At 38.9% G+C, this 24530-nt stretch overlaps 1 protein-coding gene across 1 annotated transcript in view; it reads right to left on the reverse strand.

The window, feature by feature from the left end:
• Positions 1–537: 537 nt before the first annotated feature.
• Positions 538–24530, reverse strand: part of LOC149564159 (cyclin-dependent kinase-activating kinase assembly factor-related / CDK-activating kinase assembly factor-like protein) — an 85758-nt gene continuing 61765 nt past the window's right edge. The window contains exon 5 of the mRNA XM_089827221.1: positions 538–1209. Within this exon, the coding sequence (XP_089683347.1) occupies positions 964–1209 (246 nt within the window). The 3' untranslated portion in view covers positions 538–963. The remainder of the gene's footprint in view (positions 1210–24530) is intronic.

Here is a 24530-nt window from a genome sequence, read left to right on the forward strand (position 1 = left end):
GACTTAGCAATTAAAGGAAGCACAAGACTGCTAAAAGATTCTAAAAAGCTTTTCAAGAGAGCTACCCAAGACAGCCACTTTTTTTCTATTACTGGTTGGCTATTATTATTTATATGAAGCTCTTCTCAATTGGTTCTCTTAGCAGAATTCCATCTATCTTCTGATCACTCATTTCACTCATTTCATGCAGATGGTTTAATTTTGTTTATTTTCCTTTTCATGGTAATTCTCTCTTTTATCTCTCTTTGTAGATTTCTTTTTACATTGGGTCTTCCCAAGATGAAAAGTGTTTGTGTAGCATCTTTTCATCATTTATGTTAACAAGGAGTCTAGTTCTACATTTGCACTGTCATACCAAATAGCACAATATTTTTAATTGTTTGATTCCTGATTCCTACTTAAAATTGAAGGAAATTACTGATAAGTACATTGCATAAAGGTCAGTCCCCATAACATTTTTCAGTTATGAGAGGACCATTTTTAATGGTAAATGCAATATTCCTACAATGCACTTGCAGAAAGCATAGGAACCAAAACTGCAAGTAATTAACCAACTATATCATTTTAGAATTCTCTAAAACATGATACATAATATATATAGATAACAAATTTTATCAGATGTAGATCTGATTGTGGCCTTAACCCATAGACATGGAAAACGGTAAGCAAGATTAGTGCCTTGATCAAAATGGTAAATGTCATCAAAAATGTGCCTAAGATACAAAGAAGCTTCTCGCATAGAATCAAGGAAAACACTATTACTTCTCTCTGACAGCTGGCCCCCAACAAGGTCTGTCTCCTATACATGCTGGTCAAAGATGTTAAAGCAGGAACTCTTGCATTATGATACTCCCCTGTTTTTATACAGCCGTGCATTGTCATGTTCTTAGAAGACACAGTAAGAGCTAAGCACCTAGCTCGACAAGTTGCCACACAAAATCATGATGGGACACCAAAAGAAACTTAAGAAATCCATAAGCTACTGAAAGCTTCTTCAAATGCCCTCTTTCTACATATTTCAAAACTCCACCCTCCTGCTCTAGCTGCTCTTTCAGCTCGTTGTCTTTGAGATGCCTCATCCTCTGGCATGCCATGTACATTATTGCCACCTATAGGCACTGGTTGCAATGCAGCCCCTGTTGGCCTCGGCTGCATAAACATTGGATTGTACTGTCCAACTCCAGATGCCTGAGAAGATTGTGGTACACCCTGTAAAATGTATGTAGTGGTTAATGATCATATAGCCAAAATCATAAGAAAGCAACTGGTCTTGCACTCCATGTTACAGCCAATTTTCTTTCAAATTGTAATCACGCATACCATGTGGAAGTGGACAATAGCTAGCTGTTCTTAGAAACAAATATTCAACTCTTCATTCTCAAAAATGAGAAAATCATTTGCTATCAATAAATTAATTCCAAAGCAAACAATACATAATATCTTAAATAACAATGTCTTCAATGGCAGCATAGCAAATTTGTGGATAAGAGATGAACTTCTATAAGCAAAGTTGTGCACATATATGGTTCAAGGCAGCATGATATGACTCAGATAACAGAGAGCACAAAAAATATTAGCAATATTCAGAAACAAGGAAGCATAGAAGCTTAGTCGATGATCAAAGCCATATCCATGTGTGGGCATCCCTTAACTTTCTTTGTGAATCACATCATGGGTCCCCAAATTCGGTCAACTGATACCCAACCTCAACGATCCTCAACTGACAAACAAAATGATAAAAACCTCCAATGGCTTGCCGCTTTCCTAATAGTTTTGCCTATGGGCTTCCTCATGGGCCATTATTAGTTCCTGCCATAGGCAGGTAACTTATGGAATTTTTAGGTCCACATTTTCTTATTAGACTGGTCAACCAACCAATCAAATGAAACTATTAAAATTTAACGGACAAAACTATTATAGTTCATTAATATTTTTTATTTTGACGAATTTAAAAATGTGATTCTTTGATTTCTCCTTGCTAAGAGCAATGAAAAAAATCACTTTTGTTAAGAAAAAATAAATAAACATTACCATACCAAAATTTATAAGCTTGGTCTAGAAAAATCTAGAAAGGAATGGCCAAAGTGGTGATTCTAATATAGAAAAATCTAGACCAGTCACAAGTCCTCTCTAAAGGCAGAAGCACACACTGGAACTTCAGAACACTCTGAAGTGTTCTAAAGCCAGGGCCCTGGACACTGTAGGATCAAAATTTGTGGTTGCTGTGATGAGCAGCAGGCAGTTTGTGGTAGTCAACTGCGGAGATTCCAGGGCCATTATCTCCACCGCTGACAACTCTGTTGTTATAAAAATAATGCTATCCACTTTGACAACTCAGGACAACATGATCTGATATGAAAAGCCCTCTCCACCTGCCTGCCCTGCCAATCTCCAGTAGTGCTGCTTACAAACCCCCAGAAGCAATCAGCAATTAAAAAATTATAATAAAATCAAAGTGCGCTTTCTCAGAAGAAGATTCTGATCCCGCTTTGTTGTTTCTTCATCTTCTTTTTCTCCCTGCCGTTTTTATTATCACAAGGACAGCCATGTCGTCCATGCCCAAAAATATTCCTTCTCTCACGCAATCACCCGATGCTTATCCGGGCTTGAAAGAAAATCTGTGCAGAAATAGTATGTGTACCCCTTGAAACTACAAAAAATCTATGCAAAAACACCATCAATTACGCCCTTAGCCCTTGACACATTTGAGTAGCACAATTTGTGGCACCAATCTTTTTGGGATGACTTTCTATCAGCACAAATGCAATCACCTGGCCCATCTGTACAACACACCCATTTCATGGCATTCATATATTCATTTAGTGTATACTCTGACCCTGAGCCACAGGCCATGTAAAAATGTACATGCACAATGTATGCATGCCCAAAAAACATATATATATGCCCTAGCCTATAGCCCTCTCCCTGTCCTCTTCACTCCCTTCAGTTCCAGCTCAAAATTGTTCTTTATTTGGTTGCTCAAGGATTTGAATGGAATCAAAATTAGTTTATTGGGTATTCAATTTTAAGCTGTAAATACAGAGTTTTTAACACATAACATATGAACAGAACTTAAAAAACTGCAAAGACAGATATTTGAACCCAAGGCTTATGAAACTGCAGAAACAGAGTAGCTCAACAAAGCTTTAAGATTTAGGTGAGAACACAGGAGGATTCAGAAGTGCACATTAAGTTCTGTAAGCTAATCCAGATCCCAACCCTTGGAAGGATCAGAAACGGCAGTGCCTCAATTGTCTCTGACATTAGCGGCAACATATCCGTCAGCTGTAATATTTGGGGCTTCCTTTTGTAAAAGAGAAGGGGCTTTTTTTGGTGTAAGAGTGCATGCCCTTTCCAAACCCTGAGACTGCCAAATCCAAGACTGGAAAGAAATGTGTCTTTATTTTTGCTATTATCTGTAGACTCTGAACTTTTTAAGCGGCATTACAGTTTTCAATGTGTTGCACCAGGCTTGACAGAACAAAGCACAGGAGTTAAAAAGTATGGAGACATACACACAAGAGATTTGCATGCAAGTAGTTTTCAAAACAAAAACTTGAGAAGCAATGTTGAACCAGCATATGAAATCCAATCTCTTTAATACCCTGAAAAAATTTACAAGATCCATTCCGATACCAATTTGAGCTATGAGAATCAAGTTCTCACACGCTCCTAGCCGCAAGTAAACGAAAAAATACGGAATGTATCTGATGCTGCTATTTCATTCCCACCTGCCCAAGTTTCTTCTCTCATGTTTCTCTTTTTCTCATTCTGTGCAGAGCTAGAATCTTAAAGATGAACCTACACCCAAAATATTTAGAGAGCCCTTGGTTGAGAGCATCATAGATATGAAGCAGAAAACAGATAGAGGAATGAACCATGCCTTTTTGGAAGAAAAAAAAGAACTGGTAACATTTCCATATGCCAGACAGTACCGTGATAAAAACAGGGCTTCCAAGAGAGACGAAGATATTGTTATGTTTCAGAAAAACTTCCTCCTACAAATTTGGGGACAAATTTGTGCTGGCTTGCTATGATCTCTGTTTCTAACAGGGATGCCTGTAAAGTTAAGCATAGCAAGCCATGTCAACTGTCAAGAAAAATGCCACATTTCAGTTATGGTTCCAGCTGCCTTCCCCCCAGCACTTAATTTTTGTTATTACAATCAATATCAAAATCTTCAATTATAATGTTGCCAAGATAGTATTATATAGCAACAAAAATTAAGGATTTGCCATTTTTGTTCTCAAATCTGAAATTTTAAAATAGCCTGAAAAGCAGGCTAAAAAATTTTGTTGATGCAAACTCAATGTGGAATCTACATATTGCAGCTGTTCACCGACTTTGCATCTACTAGTTACATTTTCTTGCACTTCTAATACCTTTTCAATAAAATCTTTTTTTGTGCAAATCCTCATTTATTAATGTTCATCAAAGCATATTTCTTTAAATCATTCTTTCAGTTATTCACGTCTCATATGCATGCTTACATATTTTAAAGTCACGTCTTACAGGAAATTCTTAAACATTATTTCTAATCTTTCATGCCTTGAAGGCTATCCATCCACTACTTTATAGCTCCCAATTGGGTCATATGGCTTCTCTATTGCTGCGACGGAAGGAGATGCTAGAAAAAATCTGAAATGCGATAACACAGCTGCTGATCATTGAGCAACTTACAAGTGCACATTATAATAATGGAATTCTATATAAAACCTCATTTTAAGTTCCTTAAGATCACCATTAAGTGAACTCTTCTTCTATTGTTCTTGCCTCCTTCAATGTACTGCCTCCACTAGTGTAAAATGGTTATCAATGCACAATATAAAGAATAACATAACATGGATTCAATAGTACCAACAAAACATTCATTACCAGAATACCAAATGGCGAGGAAATATTATTACTTTATTGATTACCAAAAACATGAGTACATCCTGCATATTCCAAAGTTCTTATATAGTGTCGGTTGGTTGGGAAGACCAACAGACGCATTCCCTCACTTCCTAACTACCCAACCCAACAAAGCTTAACTAGTTCTAATTACAACATTACTTTATTACGTACTAAATATATCCACCAAAAAAAAGAAGTCGTCTACCCAACAAAACAAAAAAAAATCAGATTTCATGAAGATTGTGAAGACATCCCTGGACTCGAGGCCCCATGGAGGCGTAGAAGATCACGTTCAGCTGCCTTCTGTTTGGCAGGAACTCCCAGCAAAACACACAATGTATCCATTTTTTTTGCGTCTGTTGTGAATTTCTCTTCCAAGGCAGCTTTCTCTATCAGCCATTTTTCTTCTAGGGCATCTTTTTCTACCTTCCACTTTTCTTCTAGAGCGGGTTTTTCGACCTCCCAGTCCCTTGCCAATCATCCTACCAATTCCTTTTTCTACTGAAATTCCAAGTATGTCCTTCAAAATGCTACTCCCATTTCTGTAAGTGCGTGCAGGTTAGGTAGTTGTTTCGTGGCTAGAGGTATGGTATATCAAGTTGTCCACTCTGCAACTATTTCCTCTTGCTTGTATCGATCGTGCTGAAGTAACCCCCAATCTGTATCGCAATCCTTCTTCATGAATGCTACCAAGGATTCGGCTGCTCTCACTATGGCCCCCAAATTCTGATTTTTAGCCTGCTTTATAATTTCCTTGGTAGTATGTTCCATATCTTGTAGTTCTTTGAGAAATCTTTCTGCCTTATCCTTTAACGAAAACACCTCCAAAGGTCCCCCGCTCTCACTTTGTATTTATGTTTTGTCTTCTTCTACCTCTAGGGGGTCGGTAAAGGTGGAGATACCATCCCCTCTTCTTTAAGCAATTTATCAACCTTCTCTAATACTGTGTCCTCAATCGGTATGTCCTCTCCAATTCTGGTTTCTTCTGCCTGCTTCTTCTATGCATTCCATTTTTCCTATCGGTTGCACCACCAAAACAACAAGGTGGACCACTTCCATACCCTACGATGTTTGCAGCCTCACCTTGTGCCCACACTTTTTCTAACACCTAAGATCAATCACCTTAGTTTGAGTCTGTTGATCTATAGGAACCAAATTTGCCACTCCTGGTAATGACAGTCTTGTTGCCCCCCATTGAGGAATCTCGTTGCTGTCTACTCTGGTTCTTCGCCACAGTACAAACCCCCACATCTTCCTCCATACTAGGCCCAGCACAGACACTTTTCTCCGTACTAGTGCTATATCCCTCTGACGTACTAGGCATAGTCTTCCACAGTACTCTGAACTTCAGCATTCTTGATCTCAGATTGGTGAATCCAAGAATACTCAAGTACCCCCTTTGGAAATAGTCCTTTTGTTGTTGGCAGAAAAGTGATATCTCCAAGCGTGCCCTTAAGTGGCTCAGACAGATTTCTGCCCCCTGAAAGTCTGAAGATGTGTCTGTGCTAGTCTCATCCTCTTCTAAATTGTCCTCTCCAATCTCGTAATGACTTGAACTCTCAACAAATGCAACTTGTTGTACCTGTGCAACTACCTATTTTGGTTTCTTTTTTGCATGGCTCTCCTCCACATGTCGTTGCTCTGAAGGTGTCCATGTGAACCCAATATGTCATTGCCAGTTTGCAAGGTTCTACTTTGTTTGCTAGAACCAACGCCCCTCTATGCCCAGCGGCCACCTGAGTACGAATCGCTTCCAGAAATAAGGCTATCGCATGGTGTGGCATGTAGATTGCCTTATGCTTCAACTCCATGAATTCATGTAATCTCTCTAAGAGAAACTACAACCAATTATACACCTGTCCCCTATGCAACCCATCAACTACAAGTGACATCCATAGAGCAATATTTAATGTGCGACTTCTGGCTATAAGTTTTCTTCTAACCAAGTCAACAATGCAATGCCATTCTTCAATAGCTATGAAAATTCTCTTTAGACCCTGACTATTCTTTTTGCTGAGAATGCTCTCCCAATCCTGTTTTGTGAGGTCCTTCCTACACATTAACCTCAGCCACTTCTTTTTCTCCTCCATTGTCATTAGGGTTTTTGTCTATTAGTGTAAATAATTAATTATTATTACACTTTACTTAAGTTTACTTAGGTTAAATGCAATATTTTATTATTTATTAGTTAGACACCTAGGAGTATGCGTACTCATATGAGTTGTCTTGTTGACAACACAAGAGTTAGCAACTCATTTTAGCACATGGTGTCTACAACACAGGAGTTTGCATAATCAACTGAGTTGTCACGTAGACAACACAGTTGTTCGCACTCTAATTAAGCACATGGTGTCTACAACATCTTTTACGTAACACACCTATTTAAGTTTATCCTCTCATCATTGCACTAACTTCTGTGCTCAATGGAGGATAATCCACTCTTGGTGGACATGTGCTTAGTTGTGAGACTTATCATTTCGCTAACTCCTAGTCATTCTAGAGGCCTTTTATATAAAGGCACTTCTAGTAGTATGTACACAATGATATTCTCATTATTGTTATTCTGATCATACTTTATTAGTCCATATTGTGCTAGTGCTTGAGCTTCTTGATCTTGGTGTGATTTTTCCCTAAGGCAAATTCTTACATGGTATTAGAGCCATAGGAGTATTTCACAGCCATTGGAGACCATTTTTGCTTTGTCTCTCAGAGGACCTCGATTCAGATCCAGAGTATCTACAGTCATTGGGAGCATCTAGAGGCAAAGCAGACCTCACCATTGCGTTCGGAGCGTCGATTCGGTGAATTTTGACTATCAATTTGCCTACCCTAGGCCATAGTTAAATTTGAGCCAAAAAAATTTTGCAAACTGGAACCTGAAGGCCCGATCTGCAAAATTGGTATGATCATTTTTAGATCTGTGTAATTTATTTTCAGATCTGTATTTTATTTTCGTCTCTACGTCTTTGCATTTTTCGGATCTGCATTTTGTTCGGAAAATTTTGGCCTATTAGGCCTGTAGAGAAGCATTTTTTTGCAGGCTAATCGGGTGGTCAAATCCCAACGCCCGCAGAATATTCCAAGGCATATTCCATTACAACCGGTGGCTTATAGAATCCGGCATCTACCATCATAACCGGTGGATTCCACACAAAAACCAGCCACATCAACCCAACCAATGGAAATCACAAGCCAAACACACAATGTTTTGGATCAGCGGCCTCTAAGCCACAACACTGTTCGTGGCCATTTTTTTTAAACACAGCGAAGCACCAACTCTAGGTGCATGTGGGACTAAAACTCACTACCCCGACCCGCCGGCCCTCTCTTTCCCCCTGGGCGACACCTAACCACCTATTGGTGTTTAACACTACTGAACAACAAAATGCTCAATACCAAAGTGATAATACTCACATAACCTAAGGATTAGCCACTTCGTATTAACAATTACATGTGCAAACCACTTGGATCCAACTTCAACAAAACCAACGATGGTTTTCTACTCTTTAGGCTCTGCAGAACCAAGGTGGGTATACCTAGGGGATGATTCAAATGCATACTATTGTATGAGAATTATATTAGTTTCATTCTGATTCTCATCTTCTATCTTCAAAGTTCAAACACATACATAGTTTATCCATTTCTTGACATTCTTAGATTCATATAGATCCCTTATAAGCAAATTTGGTCACAATTCTCCTTGGATTTACAAATATTTCTGGAAATAGCAGCTAACTAAGACTCAGAAATTAGATATAAACAAGTGCTGACCAGCATTTATAACCTTGAACAAAATGGAATGAAAATGATTTTGATTTTATAATTGATTTGATATGTAATGGTAGAATTTACTTTTACTCACTTCTGATTTATGTGACCAGTGTCTTATCCATTGGGCAAAAGGGTAACTATTGGCAGGAGATCTAGTTCAAATAACTTGTAAATGAATCTATCAATCGTAATCACCCATTTCCATTTTTATGAAATATCCATTTCATAAAATCATAAACTCTACTGATTTACTGAAGCATTTACATAATTCCTTGAATTAAAAGCAACAATAGAACCAATATACAACCCATCCAGACTGCATTCAATCAATTAAACCTTATTCAAATGACTTCAAAGTCAACAGACTCATAAAATGGAGATAGAAATTGGTGACACAGATATGATGTAAGTACCCCTTTGTATTATCCTTTTAGATGATTGATACAATGACCAATAAAAACTCAATGAAAAGCCTAGAATATCTTGTTGATTCTGTCATTTTTATATATTATCAAAGAGTACACAATTGAAAGTAAACTCAAAACAACTACATACAACTGGACCGACTGTACTTTTCTTTGATAATAAACAAAAGTTATACAAGCCTTCGGACCTGTCACAATGCCTTGAAAACTCATTTACATAAGCATGAGTTGCAACAAGCAAAGGGCAAAATGTGACTGATAGGTGTTCTTTTTCAAACAAGGAATACAACAAACTATCAAAATATCTTTGAACCCTTAATCACAAAAAGAAACAACAGAAATGGTTGCATATGACAGCTGGAGCATCAAATCTTCAATTTTTTGTCATCTTCAACTGCCCCCTGTCGATAGAGCCTTTATTTCAGCGATTGCCTCCCATACAATAACTTCTCTTTTTGTTGGCCACTCACATGCTTTGATTGTTGTTAACTCACCAACAAACTTTTGCCACCTAGCATCTTGTTGGTAAACAGATTTGTCCTTTCTTGTTTCTTAAGAATATGACTCTTTTAGTGCCCAAATCATGAACAATATTTAGTTATAACAGTTGAAAAGCCGTTCTCTGATTATTGGCTTTTCTTTGAATTGGTAGGTACAACTCCCTTATAGAATAATACGCAATGAATTATGTTTTGATCCTAAAACTAACACAGGGTATGCTCTTAACCCGAGAGCAGAAGAGGCAAACCGAATTAAGCCTAAGCAGAACTTAATCCAAGCAAGGTAAACTTTCTAGTCTATGAACCAAATGATAGAACTCACACATCCTATGAATTCATACACTCAGCATTCAACTAATCTACAGCAACTATTAACAGAGATGTAAATGGAATAATGAAAAAAGGTCTAATGAGTCCTTCTCCGAATATTTCACAGCACATCCTACTGGGTTTATTCACAACCTCGAAACAAAGGAATGAAACAATCCTTTCCTTCCTACTGTAACTTAGTTTAAGAGAAAGAATCAACTAATTAACAACTATCAACTTACTGGAACAAGAAATAATTGACATAAAATACTCTTCAATTGACTCTGCAACATCAAGTATCCTACACCAAAATTTGCCGACCCTTTTTATTAATCATTCAACTTCATACATATAGAGTTTGAGAGATGACCGTTACAATAAGAATTTTAATCGGTTCATCTTCTAAGGATGACAAATGGCAAGATGTCAGTTTGTCATATTACAAAATTTTAAAAAAATTGCAAAGACTTCAACTGAAAATGAAAAGGGGGTGTCAACTGAATCACTTGAGCTTCTTCCCTTTTTCAGTTTTCGCTCTAAAAGCTTTAGCAGCAACTATAATTGGAATCATTTCTTCGTGGTTAGGCACATGTACATTAGTGAATCTTAGGAGCCACTTCGAATGCTCTCGGACCAGCTCCTTTACTGCATTTAGCTGACTTGTCAACTCTCCAGCAGTCACGTGTACGTATCCACCAACCGTCTGCAACTCTACCACTCTGTTTTGACTGCTTGAAGTCATTCCAGATAGATTACTCAAGTATGTGGAGAAGTTGTTTTTCATTACTTCTACTCCAATAAGAGCTTTCCCTTGCCCATTGGTTTGTGGGTCAGTGTGTAATCCTCGCATGAGTTCGAATGCTCTGTCTTGGGTCTTCCTCAATTTTTCCCCTGTTTCTTTAAGTGACTTGTCAACTCTCCAGCAGTCACGTGTACGTATCCACCAAGCGTCTGCAACTCTACCACTCTGTTTTGACTGCTTGAAGTCATTCCAGATAGATTACTCAAGTATGTGGAGAAGTTGTTTTTCATTACTTCTACTCCAATAAGAGCTTTCCCTTGCCCACTGGTTTGTGGGTCAGTGTGTAATCCTCGCATGAGTTCGAATGCTTTGTCTTGGGTCTTCCTCAATTTTTCCCCTGTTTCTTTAAGTCCCTCTTTAGCCTCTTGAATCATCTCCAGCTTAAATTGCATGCTTTGAAGCCATTCGAACAGAGGCTCAATCCCTTTCTTCAAAATTTTCACTTCAACCGCCTCCTTTGCCTTCATTTGGATGATCATTTTCAGGAGGGAAATGCACTCATCACATCTTGCCTTGTCCGCGGCCAGAGAATCATGATTAGATATGATATTATCCTTCTCAATTTCCAATCGAAGCATAACATTTCCAATTTGATCGATCAGAGCAATTCCATCTGCATTGAGTTTCTCAATCCATTCTCTTCCGATCTGACCAAAATGCCTATCTTTCTGAAGCTGTGAGATGAAAGCTTGCACTTCTTCTGCTGTGGGGTTCTCAGTAGCAGGCACACCAGTAATGGTTGCCAATGGAACAACTAACTGCCTGATAAATCTTTTCAATTCTTCAATCTCGGCCTTCATCTTGATTTTTGAAAATTTGAGGTTCTCCAATTGTTCTTCTATCACCTCATTACTTGATCTCCATAGGCCCACCTTTGTATCATGTCTAGCCTCTCCAAGATCAATTGAATGCAGAGTGAAATCATCGGGTGTCATGTCCTCAATTCTCCCTGCTTTGTTTGGCTTTGCTACCTCCATTCTTAAGTGTCATGATTCTGGATCTTGCCCAAGTATTGATAAAGCCTTATGCTTCTTAGCTTTCACTATTGTAGACCCAGAGCGAACTGCTTGAGACACAATATTTTTTGCAGAGATGCTCCTCTTTCCTCTTTCTCTTCCTTTCTAAGTTGTCTTCTAGCCAAGACTCTGTACTAATCACTTTAGAAGCAGCCCCAAGTGACTCTATACTAAACATTTTCTTCTTCACCAGAGTCACTGTCACTGTAGTTGCAGAAAAAGGATTCTTTGGATCTTGAAACAAAAGCCTAGATGAACTCAGGTCTTTCTCTTCCTCTTGAGTTTTCCTTGCAGCTTCGTCAGATTCAGTGGACTCGCTGCTACTGCTCTGTTCATCCCCGATCGCTACTATCTGAATGGGGGAACTAGTTGGCTTCAAAAGGGGAGCGCTTGCAGATGGACCAGGGCTATGATGAGGAGATGGAGTTGGAGTAATGTGAGGAGGTGAGACTGGAATAGTAACATGAGGACATGAGACTGGAACAGTAACACCATCTTTCAGCTCTTCAGTCCTCTTTTCTTCGATGCTAGCTTGGGCTCCAATAACTGGAAGAGTACCGCCCTGGCAAGTTGGAGCTATTGAAATGTTTTTCTCCGAGGGTTGGTCACCTCCTCCTGCAGATTGAGCAAGCCCTTGAGCGGCTGTAGTTGTAACACTTGGTGTAGCACTCTGGGAAGAAGTGGGAGTAGCAGCGGCTGGAGAAGCTTGAGTAGTCCTGCCCTTACTCCGGCCCTTTTTTGCTGTCCACTCGACCCATTTTCCGATTCTCTTGATGATCCGGGCCATCATGACATCAAGGTCTTCTTCCATATCCACATATGGCTCAGAACTGATTGGAGTATTTCTCAATTTGGTCAAATATGTATTACTATACATATTTTGCCCATCATCTTCTAGCCCTTCCACATCTAAGTTAATGCCATATGTCTTTATTTGATCCACTATCAATCTAGCAAAAGCCTGATCTCGGCTTTCCAACTCATATCTGCCCAATAATCCTCCACAGTAGTAACATGCTTGATTACACTTCCAATTTGAAGCACTATCTCTAGCATACCCATTTGGGTCAAACACAGGCCTCACCACTTCATACTCTTCTAACTTGTACTTGTTCTCAAATGTCTTAAGCATGTTTTTAGCATCTGATCGAGTCTCACAACTATAGGCCCCAACTTTCATAGGGAATTCATACCCCTTCTTCCTCAAACTGGCGCTCAACACGTTCACCTAAATCGCTTGCCTCATGATCTCAATGAGTACAATCATGTCGTTCGGGTATCTAGGCAGCTTCAAAGGAAATCCATCAAACACTGCAAGACGCAAATAAGAAAAGGATGAGAATTGAATGAAATAACTTCCAATTTGACTAATGACCGCCATTGCCTCTGGGTTGAATCTGCGCTCTGGGCATCCTTGGAGTTCCCTGCATATTCTCATTGTGAAAGCATCATTTACTCGGCTATACTCCGCGTAACTATTCTGCAGTTGCAGGCATGGATAAAATTCATAGCTTTTCACGTCATTAGGGAAATTCTCTAATCTAGGGAGTCCCGGCCACAATTGTAGGGAAGCCAACTTATATATCAAGAAAGAAGACATATAAAATGAATTGTAGAACTTAGCCGCACTGAGAGCCCTAGACAGATGTTCACTTACCTCATACGCCCAGTCAACATATTGTGTATCCAAGCGAATAATTTGCACCAAAAAGAAGTATTGTTCTACAAAATTAAGGGCTTCTACCTCACCTTTAAGTCGATGCAAGAGGACCAGAATGTCCACAATCTCGGACTTGAGATCAGTGCCGAAAAGGGTTTTAGGAACCTTACTCTTAACTCCCCTTGGCTTTTGGAACCAAGAACTCATGATCTCTTTTTGCCACACCATCTTCTTCAGAGAGAATTCAGACAAGGCTCCTCCAATCGTTAATTCAGAGAACTCCTCTCGTTCTGGAATCCACAAGCAATTCACTACCGTTTGCCTATAAATTGAGATTAGCACTGTTTGATCTAGTAGTAAGATTTGTTTTGTATCCGGATTGTAGTGATTGATGCATTCAATAATCAACTCTGGAGCTTGTACTGCTACTGGAAATCCGGCTGCCTCTACTAATCCACTTCCTTGAAGTCTCTCCATTATGGGGTGAATTGGCTCCGTCCTTAGTCTTCTTTGAAATTCTTGCATGTCAAAGAAACGAAGTGAAGTGTCTATGATATTCTGCCATGTTGACTTAACTCCACCCAGCTCATCAAAACCAGCAAATCTTGTGGCCATTTGTTTGATATTTTGAGGTGAACTGAAACTCAACAATTGCGAATAGTGCCAAGAGTAAACCCTATAACTCTGGAAATTTTTGAGAGCACTATTCAATACAACGGCATAACAGTTTAATAAAGAAAACGGTAATTTGAAAATCTGTTATGTTTGTCTTTATATAAGAACCCTTAATCTGTCCATTGATTTTCATGATCTGCGCCACACAAGCAAATTTAAGAATAAATTCGTTGAATTAGTAAATGTGAGGGTTCTAACGGATTTTTCCCTGTCTTTTCACTATTCCCGTTGGCCCAACGGTAACTTTCTTTAATAACAGACTTACTTTCCCATTTTTTACCCTGTTTCGGAGAAATAGAAACGGAGTACTCCATGGGAAGAAATCCGCCTGACTGGATTCTATTTAAAATACCTTCACAAACTCAACTAATTTGCTTTAAACAATTTTCCCAAAACATCCCATGATCAATTTACACAATTACTATACTTGCAGGAACGATTTTCTATTGCTTGCGGAAAATTGCCATTAAGGGTAGAAAGCCCACGGAGGAGAAGGCAATTTCCACTTTTCCGCTTGCACTCTCGTTTTACCTTCTCTGCCCTAATCACTTTACATTAAGCCTCCGGAAAATATAAAACTGGCTTTGCAAGTGAAAGATGGGACCCACTGACTCGCTTTAGCTTTTCACAAATGCCTTTTCGGAAAACTGACTTCTTGGTTCGAAACCTGCCAAGGAAAAGCTATTTCTTAGTTTTCCGCCAATGCTTTTTTAATCATCTTAGTGAGTTTTGAATGATTCCCGCAGCGAAAACATGGCAATACTTGAATAATCTATCCATAAAATAATTTGTCTCCCTTCATTTAAACTCGCAAACCACATTTGTGAATCTTGGCGGAGTTTCACCTTCGAAGTGCAAAAACCCACCAAAGAGAAGACGAAACTAGATTTTTCACCATTTCAACTTTCTTCATGTCCAGAACAAAATGAACTGCAAGTAGTTCATCTGAAGTAACATAATTCAAGGATCTCCATTGAGCAAGGTCCTAAACTACCCAAAAGACTCGTGATGATAAAGAAAACCCATCCGGCCATACAATGCAAGAGAAGGGAAAAGATGAAAACCCGATGGAGATACTTATCACTTGAGGAAGAAAGGACCGACTTGACCCAACTAAATACAATACAAGTTAATCTCCACTTTGCAAAATTGGTACATGGTGAAAAGTGAGGCAACACATCTGTAACTGCCTTCCCCTTCGTGATGAATCTATTCATTTCAGTTTCAATCTTGAACAGAGTATCAATGAGTTCATTGAAAGCAAACTCATCAGTGTCACTTTCAAAAATGGATACCACCTGTGGCAAGTCTACAACATGGTCAAAAGAACTAGACCATTCATTCCAATCTTTTATTTGGCTATCAAAACTGAGGATTGAAAGGATTAAGGAATAAAAACCATTAATCAACACTTTCATCTTATTCTAAATAATTGCCAATTTTCTTGTAAAGAACTGTAACAAATCCTTTACTTTATCCATGCCCTCTTTAACAGAAATGACCTTATCAGGAAGGTCTGGCTTCTTAGCTAACAGAGGTATCAATCTATCAAAAAATTGCATATAAAGTCCCCATTGCTGGAAAATGAGGTCAAGCCAACCTACTGCTTCTTTGCACATTTGCTCAGCAGCTTGCAAGTTGGTGAATGCATTATATGCATCTTGAGAGATTCTCTTCAAGATGCCTTTCCTGTGATTTAGCATACTCAGCATTACACCCCTTTTTGGTGCACTATCAGATTGAGGAACCTCACCTTCCACACTTACCACTGGCACTGGCACTGTTACCCCTATGGGTCTATCCTCTATTTGGACCTCTGCTTCAACAGTTTGCCTAACCTCCTCCACATTCCCTTGTGCATGTTCTGCCTCTGCTGCAGTTTTGAGTTGGTCCTTCAGGGATGTAACTTCCTCTTCCAGGCTCTGAACTATTCCCTCCAACTCTTCTATTCTATGTTTTTGCACATAGCTTGTTTTAAGCTCTTCTTCATACAGCTTTCTAACATCCAAGCATTCATTATAGGCAGCAGCAAGTCTATCCTCAATCTATTCCATCTTTGCCTCATTCATGAATGCGAAGTGTTTAACCATGCTGGAAATTTCCTTGCCTGTAGTATTGTCCAATGCCCAAACAATCATATTGCCCTGAGCGGTCTCCTCTACATTCATCATTTTAGATTTATTAGTGTCAGGGGCAACACTCCACACAGCTAGGGTCTTAGTATCTATACCATCTATACTAAAACCTGACCCTCTTTTCAAGCCTTCACTGCTGCTTGCTTCATAACTGATTGCCTTGTCTTGCCTCCTAATTTGGTCAAGTACAAAGGCCCTTTCAATGTCCCATCTTGGTATTAGAATCATCCCACTTCTATGCACTGTTGATGCAAATTTTGTATCACTTACATAACATATTAGTAATTGAATATCTGATACGAAGTATCAAACATACAATTCCTCTCTTGAAAAGTTATTGCTCATGGGATATGAGAATAACTCCAATGTTCCTTACTCTTGTGGATACTCGCTTAGTTTTATCAATGTGATTTGCTGGTAATCACGTACGCGGCCTTACACTATTCATTCAAGGATGACTTGGGTTTTTGGTGAGATGGTGATGATTTTGCATGAATGCCAGGTGATATTGATGGTAACAGTGATGGTAGAGGATGCAACACCAGATAATGTTGATTGTGTGGAGGCAAAAATGGTTCTAATGACTTCTACCTTCCTAGTTTTCTTAAAGTGAAATTTGACTACCCAACTACTTAGTATTCTACTCCTCCTTCAACTACTCACTATTCTACACCTATGAATGGAAAGGTTAGCAAATGGACGGGGATCGAATCTAATGAAAGCTAACCAGTGGCCCCACCTTCACAGATGCAATGATTCAAAGGAAAAATGAACTAGTTTGCCACACAAGGCTTCCCAACAAGCCGCTAGGATGCTAGTGGTCTAGTATTGATCCCTATCAATTCACTAACATCACCATACAATTAGCTATCTACTTCTACTCTAACAACATGAAATGAAATCCTACTTTAATTTTAGAGATGAGAAGAACCATGTAATACACCAAAATGATCATGTATATCCACCATGCAAGTCACAACAATGAACAGAGAACAATTTTGATAGTATTCTGGCAACAATCCTCCAACATAACTCCATCACAAATGTTACTCTAACTATTTGGAAGTAGAAACCATGCAATAATACCAAAGGCTCTTAATCACCATGCAAGTCACAACAACGAGAAAGAAAGCGATTTTGGCATTATCTTATGCAACAATTTTCTCCGACCCTTACAAATGAGAGCAAATGGCCTTGTATAGAGGCCGAAATTACAACTGACAGTAGAGATAAAAAGGCAAAACCAACAATCCAGATTGAATACTAGAAACCCTAATTAGGGTTGCCACCCCATTGACCAATGAGAATATGCCACCTCGTCAATGGACCAATGAAAAAAGTGTAAAAGTTGCAACCAATGAGAAGGCACCAAAATGGTGGCCAATCAGAAAGACACTTGTCCTATTCTAGAAGAAAGAGAAATTGCCACTTGGGCTTACATTAAATGATCTTCTAATATGACTCTCCCTTTTTCTTTCATTCTTTTAGCTAAGGCAATGAACCTAGCTAGCCTTTCGTTGATTTCTTCCATGGGAGGACATGGTGTGTGCTTTACCTTGAGCTCTGCCGATTTCATCACACTGTTTTCTGTTTGTAGTGTCTTCTCATGATCCTTCTCATACTCTTTTGCGAATAATGAAAGCATTGAGAGAGGAAAGGGTGTTCAAATGTCTCTTCTTGATAGTAACCTTTCCTACCTCATCCAATCTCGATCCAAGCTTTGCTTCATTGATGTCCTCTTCTCTGATATCTTCAAAATCGAGTGCTGCTCCGATGTCGCTCATCATGGTTGTTATGGAAGTATCGACACCTGGGCTGTGATGTGCAACCACCTTCTATATATCTTCTTTGCCAAGGGGGATTGTCCTTCCTTTAGTCTATCCTTTACCCGTATCATGTCTACTATACCGATATTGGTGTCGGTTATTCGCTTCATTTTCGAGAAGAAAGGTGTTTTGGGCATCATATCCTCTTTGTCTTTCTTAGTGTTTGTCCCCTTAGGATTCTTGCTTGTACTAACATCCTCCATCTCGTCACCCTATTACGGGATGGTAAAGTGCTGGACAATTAGACTAGCAGAACTAAGGGAGGCAATCCTTAGACTAAAACAAAAAAAGAAAGTCAGCCTAAGGACCCCTTTCAACTCTAAATAATTAAAAGTCACCTCTACCAATAGCCGGATCTGCTATTCGCCTCATTTTCAAGAAGAAAGTTGTTTTGGGCATCATATCCTCTTTGTTTTTCTTAGTGTTTGTTCCCTTAGGATTCTTGCTTGCACTACCATCCTCCATCTCGTCGCCCTATTACGGGATGGTAAAGTGGTGGACAATGAATGCAAGAAGAACCAAGAGGGACAATATCTAGACAAGAACGAAAGGAATAAACCAGCTTAATGACCCCTTTCAACTCTAAATGATTTGAAATTACTTTTACCAATAGTCGGATCTTCTTTTTGGAATTTAGGATCAGACTTCGAGAATTTCAAACCCCTTGCAAATCTTGAGGCCTTGGCTCTAGGAGAAAATCGCAGCCTCCCTTGACAATCAAAATTTTATCTTCCACAAATTTCGGCTCCCACAAAATTCAGCTCCCTCAAAATTCAGCTCCCACAAAATTTGTCTTCCACAAAATTCGGCTCTCACAAAATTTGCCTTTCACAAAATTCGGCTCCCACAAAATTCGCCAAGGAAGAAGAGTGCAAATCTGCTCTTGCAAAAAAAATCATCCAAGGAAAATACCAATCTACCCTTGCAAAAATTGTCTAAGGAAGAAGAAATTTGCCCTTGTAAAAATTGTCCAAGGAAGAAGAAATCTGCCCTTAGCCAAAAATCGTCTAAGCACCAAAGAGGAGTGAGGAATGAGGAGAAAAGGGGAAAGAGTTTCCTCTTATACCCAATTCTTATACTCTCCTTAGCTGGCCGACTGGGACCTTGGGAGCAAAAAAAATATTAATTAATGCACAATTATGGCCCCCAATTAAATGCTTAGATAAATATTAACTTTGTCAAGATGAAATTTATTTTTTAAAATTGCCAATTAGACCAAAATTGCAAAAAGAAAATAAATAATGCCTTGGAGATGGTAAATTTTTCCATTTAATGACGATTTAGTAATTAATATGTCATTAGAATCGGATTTTGGCTAGCCAAAAGCCATTTTTCAATATTAAATTACCAATTTCACTAAGTTTTTTTTTTTAAAATTCAAGGCAAATTTAATCCATTAAAGCCATTTTTTTGCAATTCCATTCAAATCGATTTTGCTAAGCAATTTTATTTTTTAATACAAATAAAATTATTTCTCTAAAGTCTAAAATCAATTTTGCAATTTGCTTTCATCATAACAAAAATTCATTTTCTCATCGAAAATTTTTCAAGATTTTCCAAAAAAGTTCAAATCTAACAAAATTTCATTTTTTGAAAATTATCCAAATTTACACAATTATATCCAAATTTTCAAAGGAAATTGTCTAAGTACAAATTTTACAATTTTGTCCTGCCAAATGTTGTTTTTGAAAATTTTGTCCGGCCTAAGGATGAAATTGGTCGTTCAGGAAAATCAAGTTGGAACCGGGTGAAAATAAGCTAAGCCTCTCCCATTGGCCTGAAGGTGTCCAAAAAAATCTCAAAAAAAAATCAAATCAAAATTGTTGGACAATCCAAAAATTTGCCAAGGTGATTTAAAAAAACGAGGGATCCCCAAAGTTTTGGAGCGATGGTGTGAGAACCTCACAACATCTAGCATCAACCCAAAGAAATGTTCTTGAACACTTCAAGGAATAAAATAACTTAGAACGAAATCTCAAGATGGCCTATCCGAAAATCTACTTGACGACAAGCACTCAACAAGGAAATAACTCTCAAGTTGATCCTAAGCATCTGAACATAAGTTACCCACGTGTGTGCAAATGATTTATTCCCCGCTCGACAAGAACTCGATAATTTCTCAGATCCATTAAACTTAGCTTATTATAATATCCTTACTTCAAAAGCAACCTAGATAGAGCCCCACTGCTAGCCAAGCGTCTATAGCCCCGACGGAGTTATCGCTATGGCACCACAATCATGGTTCTACCTTTAGTGATTATTTTTATAGCACCGGTAGAGATGATTGCACACCCTTAAACCAAATCTCATCTTTATTTTCACTTTGATATTGCTTTTTGCTTTTTTCTCATGATATTTTCTCCTTTTCTTCACTTCAATCTTTTGTTTGGTTTGCAGGCAATGAAGCTTGCGGAGGGTTTGGAAGACCACAATGGCACTGAAGCAAGTGTATGATTTTTTACTAAGTCCAATTTCACTTCAAAACATCAAGAACTCAGAGCAATTAAGTGTGAGTAGAATGTTGTAACCATGTCAGAGATAACTTAAGAACCTCTATCGAGTCTAACCCAAATTTAGTACAAGTCCTACCATAGACCAACAACTAAGCACACCCTTTAGAATAAAACAGACTCCGTTTTGTCACCAAAAATGTAAAAATCTACAAACCTCGCGCACGAGTGATAACATGGACCCCCTTTACACTTGCAAAGACCCAAAACCAAACTACTCTCCAACTAAAGTAAGCTAAAAGATTTCAAGTCAAAAGACTTGATACAAATCAAACTTGAGCTCCCTCACAACATCTAAACTAAACAACTAAAAGAAATCTACTCTAACCAACTGAAAGGGAAACTTTAATCTACCCAACTGAAAGGAAACTTAATCTACTCTCTTGAACCAAATGGTCCAAGACAAACCTATCCTAACTATGTACAAGACTCTAAAGGGACAACGTTAACCGATCTAATATATACACTGGATCTAACATGGTTTCTCAGGATGTTCAAAAGTAACAAGGTTTGGGTGATAGTTCTCAATCTCGCAAACTCATCCTTATACTTTGAAAAAAATTTGGTCCCCTCAAACTCAAACTCTAGAAAATTATCATGCAAGATCAACAATTGAGGCAACTCATAGGGTCCATGATTAATCCAAATACAAGTTGTTTCTCCTAAATTTCCATAATCAAAATAAAAACTTTCAAGCCTTTTATCCTTAAGAGTAGGGAAAGAAACAACCTGGTGTGCCTCAAATTTGAATGGAACCTGAAAATTCTCCACGGCCTTAGGAGGTTGAAGTTGGTGTTGAACCATCCCAATAACATCAACATCGAACTCATTGTAGTCCAAGCAGGATCAATCTTGGAATCAAGCTCATGAAATATCGTCTTTGGGGGCTTGTCCCTATGAACAGTGAACCAGGGGCAGGAATACTTGTGAATCTCTTCAAGTGTATCCTCAAAAATTAAGGATTCCTTGATATTCTCCCCATCAAACATCTCTCCAAGTTGCTCAAACACAATATCCAACTGTAGCATCAACCCAAATTGTTCTTTGCTTTCCTTTTCTATAGGAGCAACTTGATCACCACTCAACAATCCTTGCATATCCTCGTCAATAGAAGCTTCATCATCTAGCATGTAATTTTCCTTTGAACTCTCTTCAGGAACATCTTGTCATTCTTTATATAGACTCTCACCAAACATAGCACCTTCAAGATTGATAGGAGAACCATCATACGTCTTTGTAAGTCGCCCATCAGCTTCCATTTCAAGTGGCAAGATTTTTGGAGGTCGAAGTTGATGGTGAATCATGCCACTTGCAACAACTTGATCACTTTGAAATGCTTTGGGCAATGACTCCTTTTGTATTTCTTATATAGTATCTTCAAGCATCCCCCCAAAGAATGTGGTGGAGATAGCACCTTGTATTGGTTTATTTATATTTTCCTCATATTTGAACTCTCTTGTGATATCTTGTAATTCCTTATTCAACTCACCCACTTGATTATCTTCCTCTTTAAGGATATTTGAAACTTCTTGCAATCCATCCTCAAGGGTCACCCTTGAATTATGTATGAAGGGTCACCAAAGATTTCCTTTTCGTCCATTTTTTGATGTTTTACCTGTAGTTCTTCACGTGCCTTCACATGTTGACTTTCACCTACCATCTTTTCTCTCTCTTGGATAAATCCAATTGTTTCCTTGATTTTCTTGTCAACATCTCCACCTCGTGATATAATGTGTGAAGGTACATCCACTCGGTTATCTTGAACAATAGAATCGACCATATCATCTTGATATATCCCACCCTCTTCATTCTTTGGTGTCCAACTTAGAAGTTGAAAAAAAAAATTTACCACCCCCCACTAATATTTCCTCATACCAACCCAATTGAAACTTGACCAAGTCAATGGTGTCTTGGCAAGATGGGCAAGTAGACTCTGAATATATGAGACTATGTACATGGCACCAATATCTTCGTCCACATATGTTTTTTGGTTCCCTATTGATATCTTCTTTGAAAACAAGAAAATCTTCCTCTGAATTGACAAAGACCACAGGCTCATGTATTTGTGAAAAAGAAAATTTTCCTATTAATGCCAAGTCCACTCTTAAGAGAAACACCAAACAATCTGGTGGTGCTTTGGAAAACTTCAAGCGTAGAAACGTTAGGGTTCTTTAAGCATGGCCTTGCAATTCATTTTACTCTCCTACATGGCCCCTTTTATCATAAGATCTCAAACCCTCTCAACGTACCTTTACGTGCTTACGCTTCAACACATCTCGTACCAGTGTAAAGCATTCATTTCATTCCTCATTTTATCTTTTACGCTCATACGCTAAACCAATCTCGTATCCACGGAGAAAGACAGGAAGCACCTCTTCGTCCACACAGTATCCTTGCAAACATAAGAGCGTAATGGAAAACTTTTCTCAACAAATCAACGACCCAAATCAGATCTCAAAAAAAACATCGCCGTTGATTTAAGCACATGCAAAATGAATGACTTAAGTTATCCTCTATGCGGGCCAGGCCCATCTGACATATGTGACATGTCGCAACCTGATTCGCTCTTCTCAGGGCCCAAGAGGCAATTTGTCAGGTCCCACATAACACGTTCCTCCTTATGACAACACTTTACGGTTGCCCGCAAGCCAAAACAACGAAGGCACGTAAAAGAAATCAAACATCACTTCGCTCTTACGAGTTTCCCTTGTGCATAGAACCGTAAAACCCATTTAATATTTTCGTGAGATATCCTTTACGCCATCACGGGCCTTTACGCCCTTGTGCCATTCAGCAAAACATGAGTGTAAATCAAACCAATACACCTTTCCGCCCATCCACTCAACTTGTTACTCATACCCCCGTAAGTCAATAAACATGACCACTTTAAACCTTATTATGCTCATACGCTTAAAAAGAAAAACGTATAGCCAAAGGTACCTTAATGAAAAAGCTTTCGTTCATCCGGGCTAACTCATCACCGTGGAACCGTAAGTCAAAACTTACAATATATGAAAACCTTTTACGCACCTTCGCCAAAGGATCAATCGTATGACCAAAAAACTTCAAAGTTCATCGCTTTGTTGTTACGAGTTACACAACCGTATACCCATAAGCCAAAAATTCCTTTAAGCTCTTATGCCATTCAGCAAAAAGTGAGCACAAAAACAAAAGAAAGAGAGCACAACGCTCCTACAGGCAGCCCGATCACCGTAGAACCATAAGAGAACTCAGGATTTTTGCAAACCCTTTCGAAACTCATGAAAAACCTAGGGTTTTAATATACTTAGGACATTTTAATGACTGTTGATGAAAAACCTTGAGAATTTAATAAAATTCAAACAACATAGAGATCAGGGCATGACTAGGGTAACACAAAATTTTGAAAAATGATAAGAAAAAAAACCCTAATCTGCAGGATACAAGGATCACATGATTTTTCACACATTTTTGAAATTTCTCTGCACTGTGAAAAATCAAACCACCACCGCCGCCGGCCAACCACTCCGTCGGTGCCAGCTCAGCAACCTTGACGGCAAGTACCTCCTCCACACGGCGACTTTGTTCTCGATGCCGACCGAGTCCACTACCGTCAGCGATTTTTTTCGGCCTCCAGTCACCCTTGCCCCATCAACAACTACCGAGGGCCCACGCAGATTACAATCAATGCCACATCAGGTGACACGTCAACGGAGAAGTCAACAGGGCCACATCATCAACCGTACAAGCCACATCAAATCCATACATACCACCTCACCGTATGGCTCTGCCACGTCAATAGTACGGACTGCCACATTAGCCATGAGGGCCTTTTTCGCTGACGTCAACATTTCACAAGCCTAAATTTGACGGTCATTTGACCATCACCAACAGGCCAGATTGCACTGGCACGGCGGCTATTTGGACGACAAATTTAACTTTGCCATTTGCTTAGCAAACCCCTCTCCATATGCAGTTTTGATTTGACAATCCAACTTCGGGAAGCCATATCTCAATCATCTGGAC

Source organism: Cupressus sempervirens, chromosome 4 (genome assembly GCF_028749045.1).
Source record: "Cupressus sempervirens isolate cs-2001-9-10 chromosome 4, ASM2874904v1, whole genome shotgun sequence".
NCBI classification, from domain to species: Eukaryota; Viridiplantae; Streptophyta; class Pinopsida; order Cupressales; family Cupressaceae; genus Cupressus; species Cupressus sempervirens.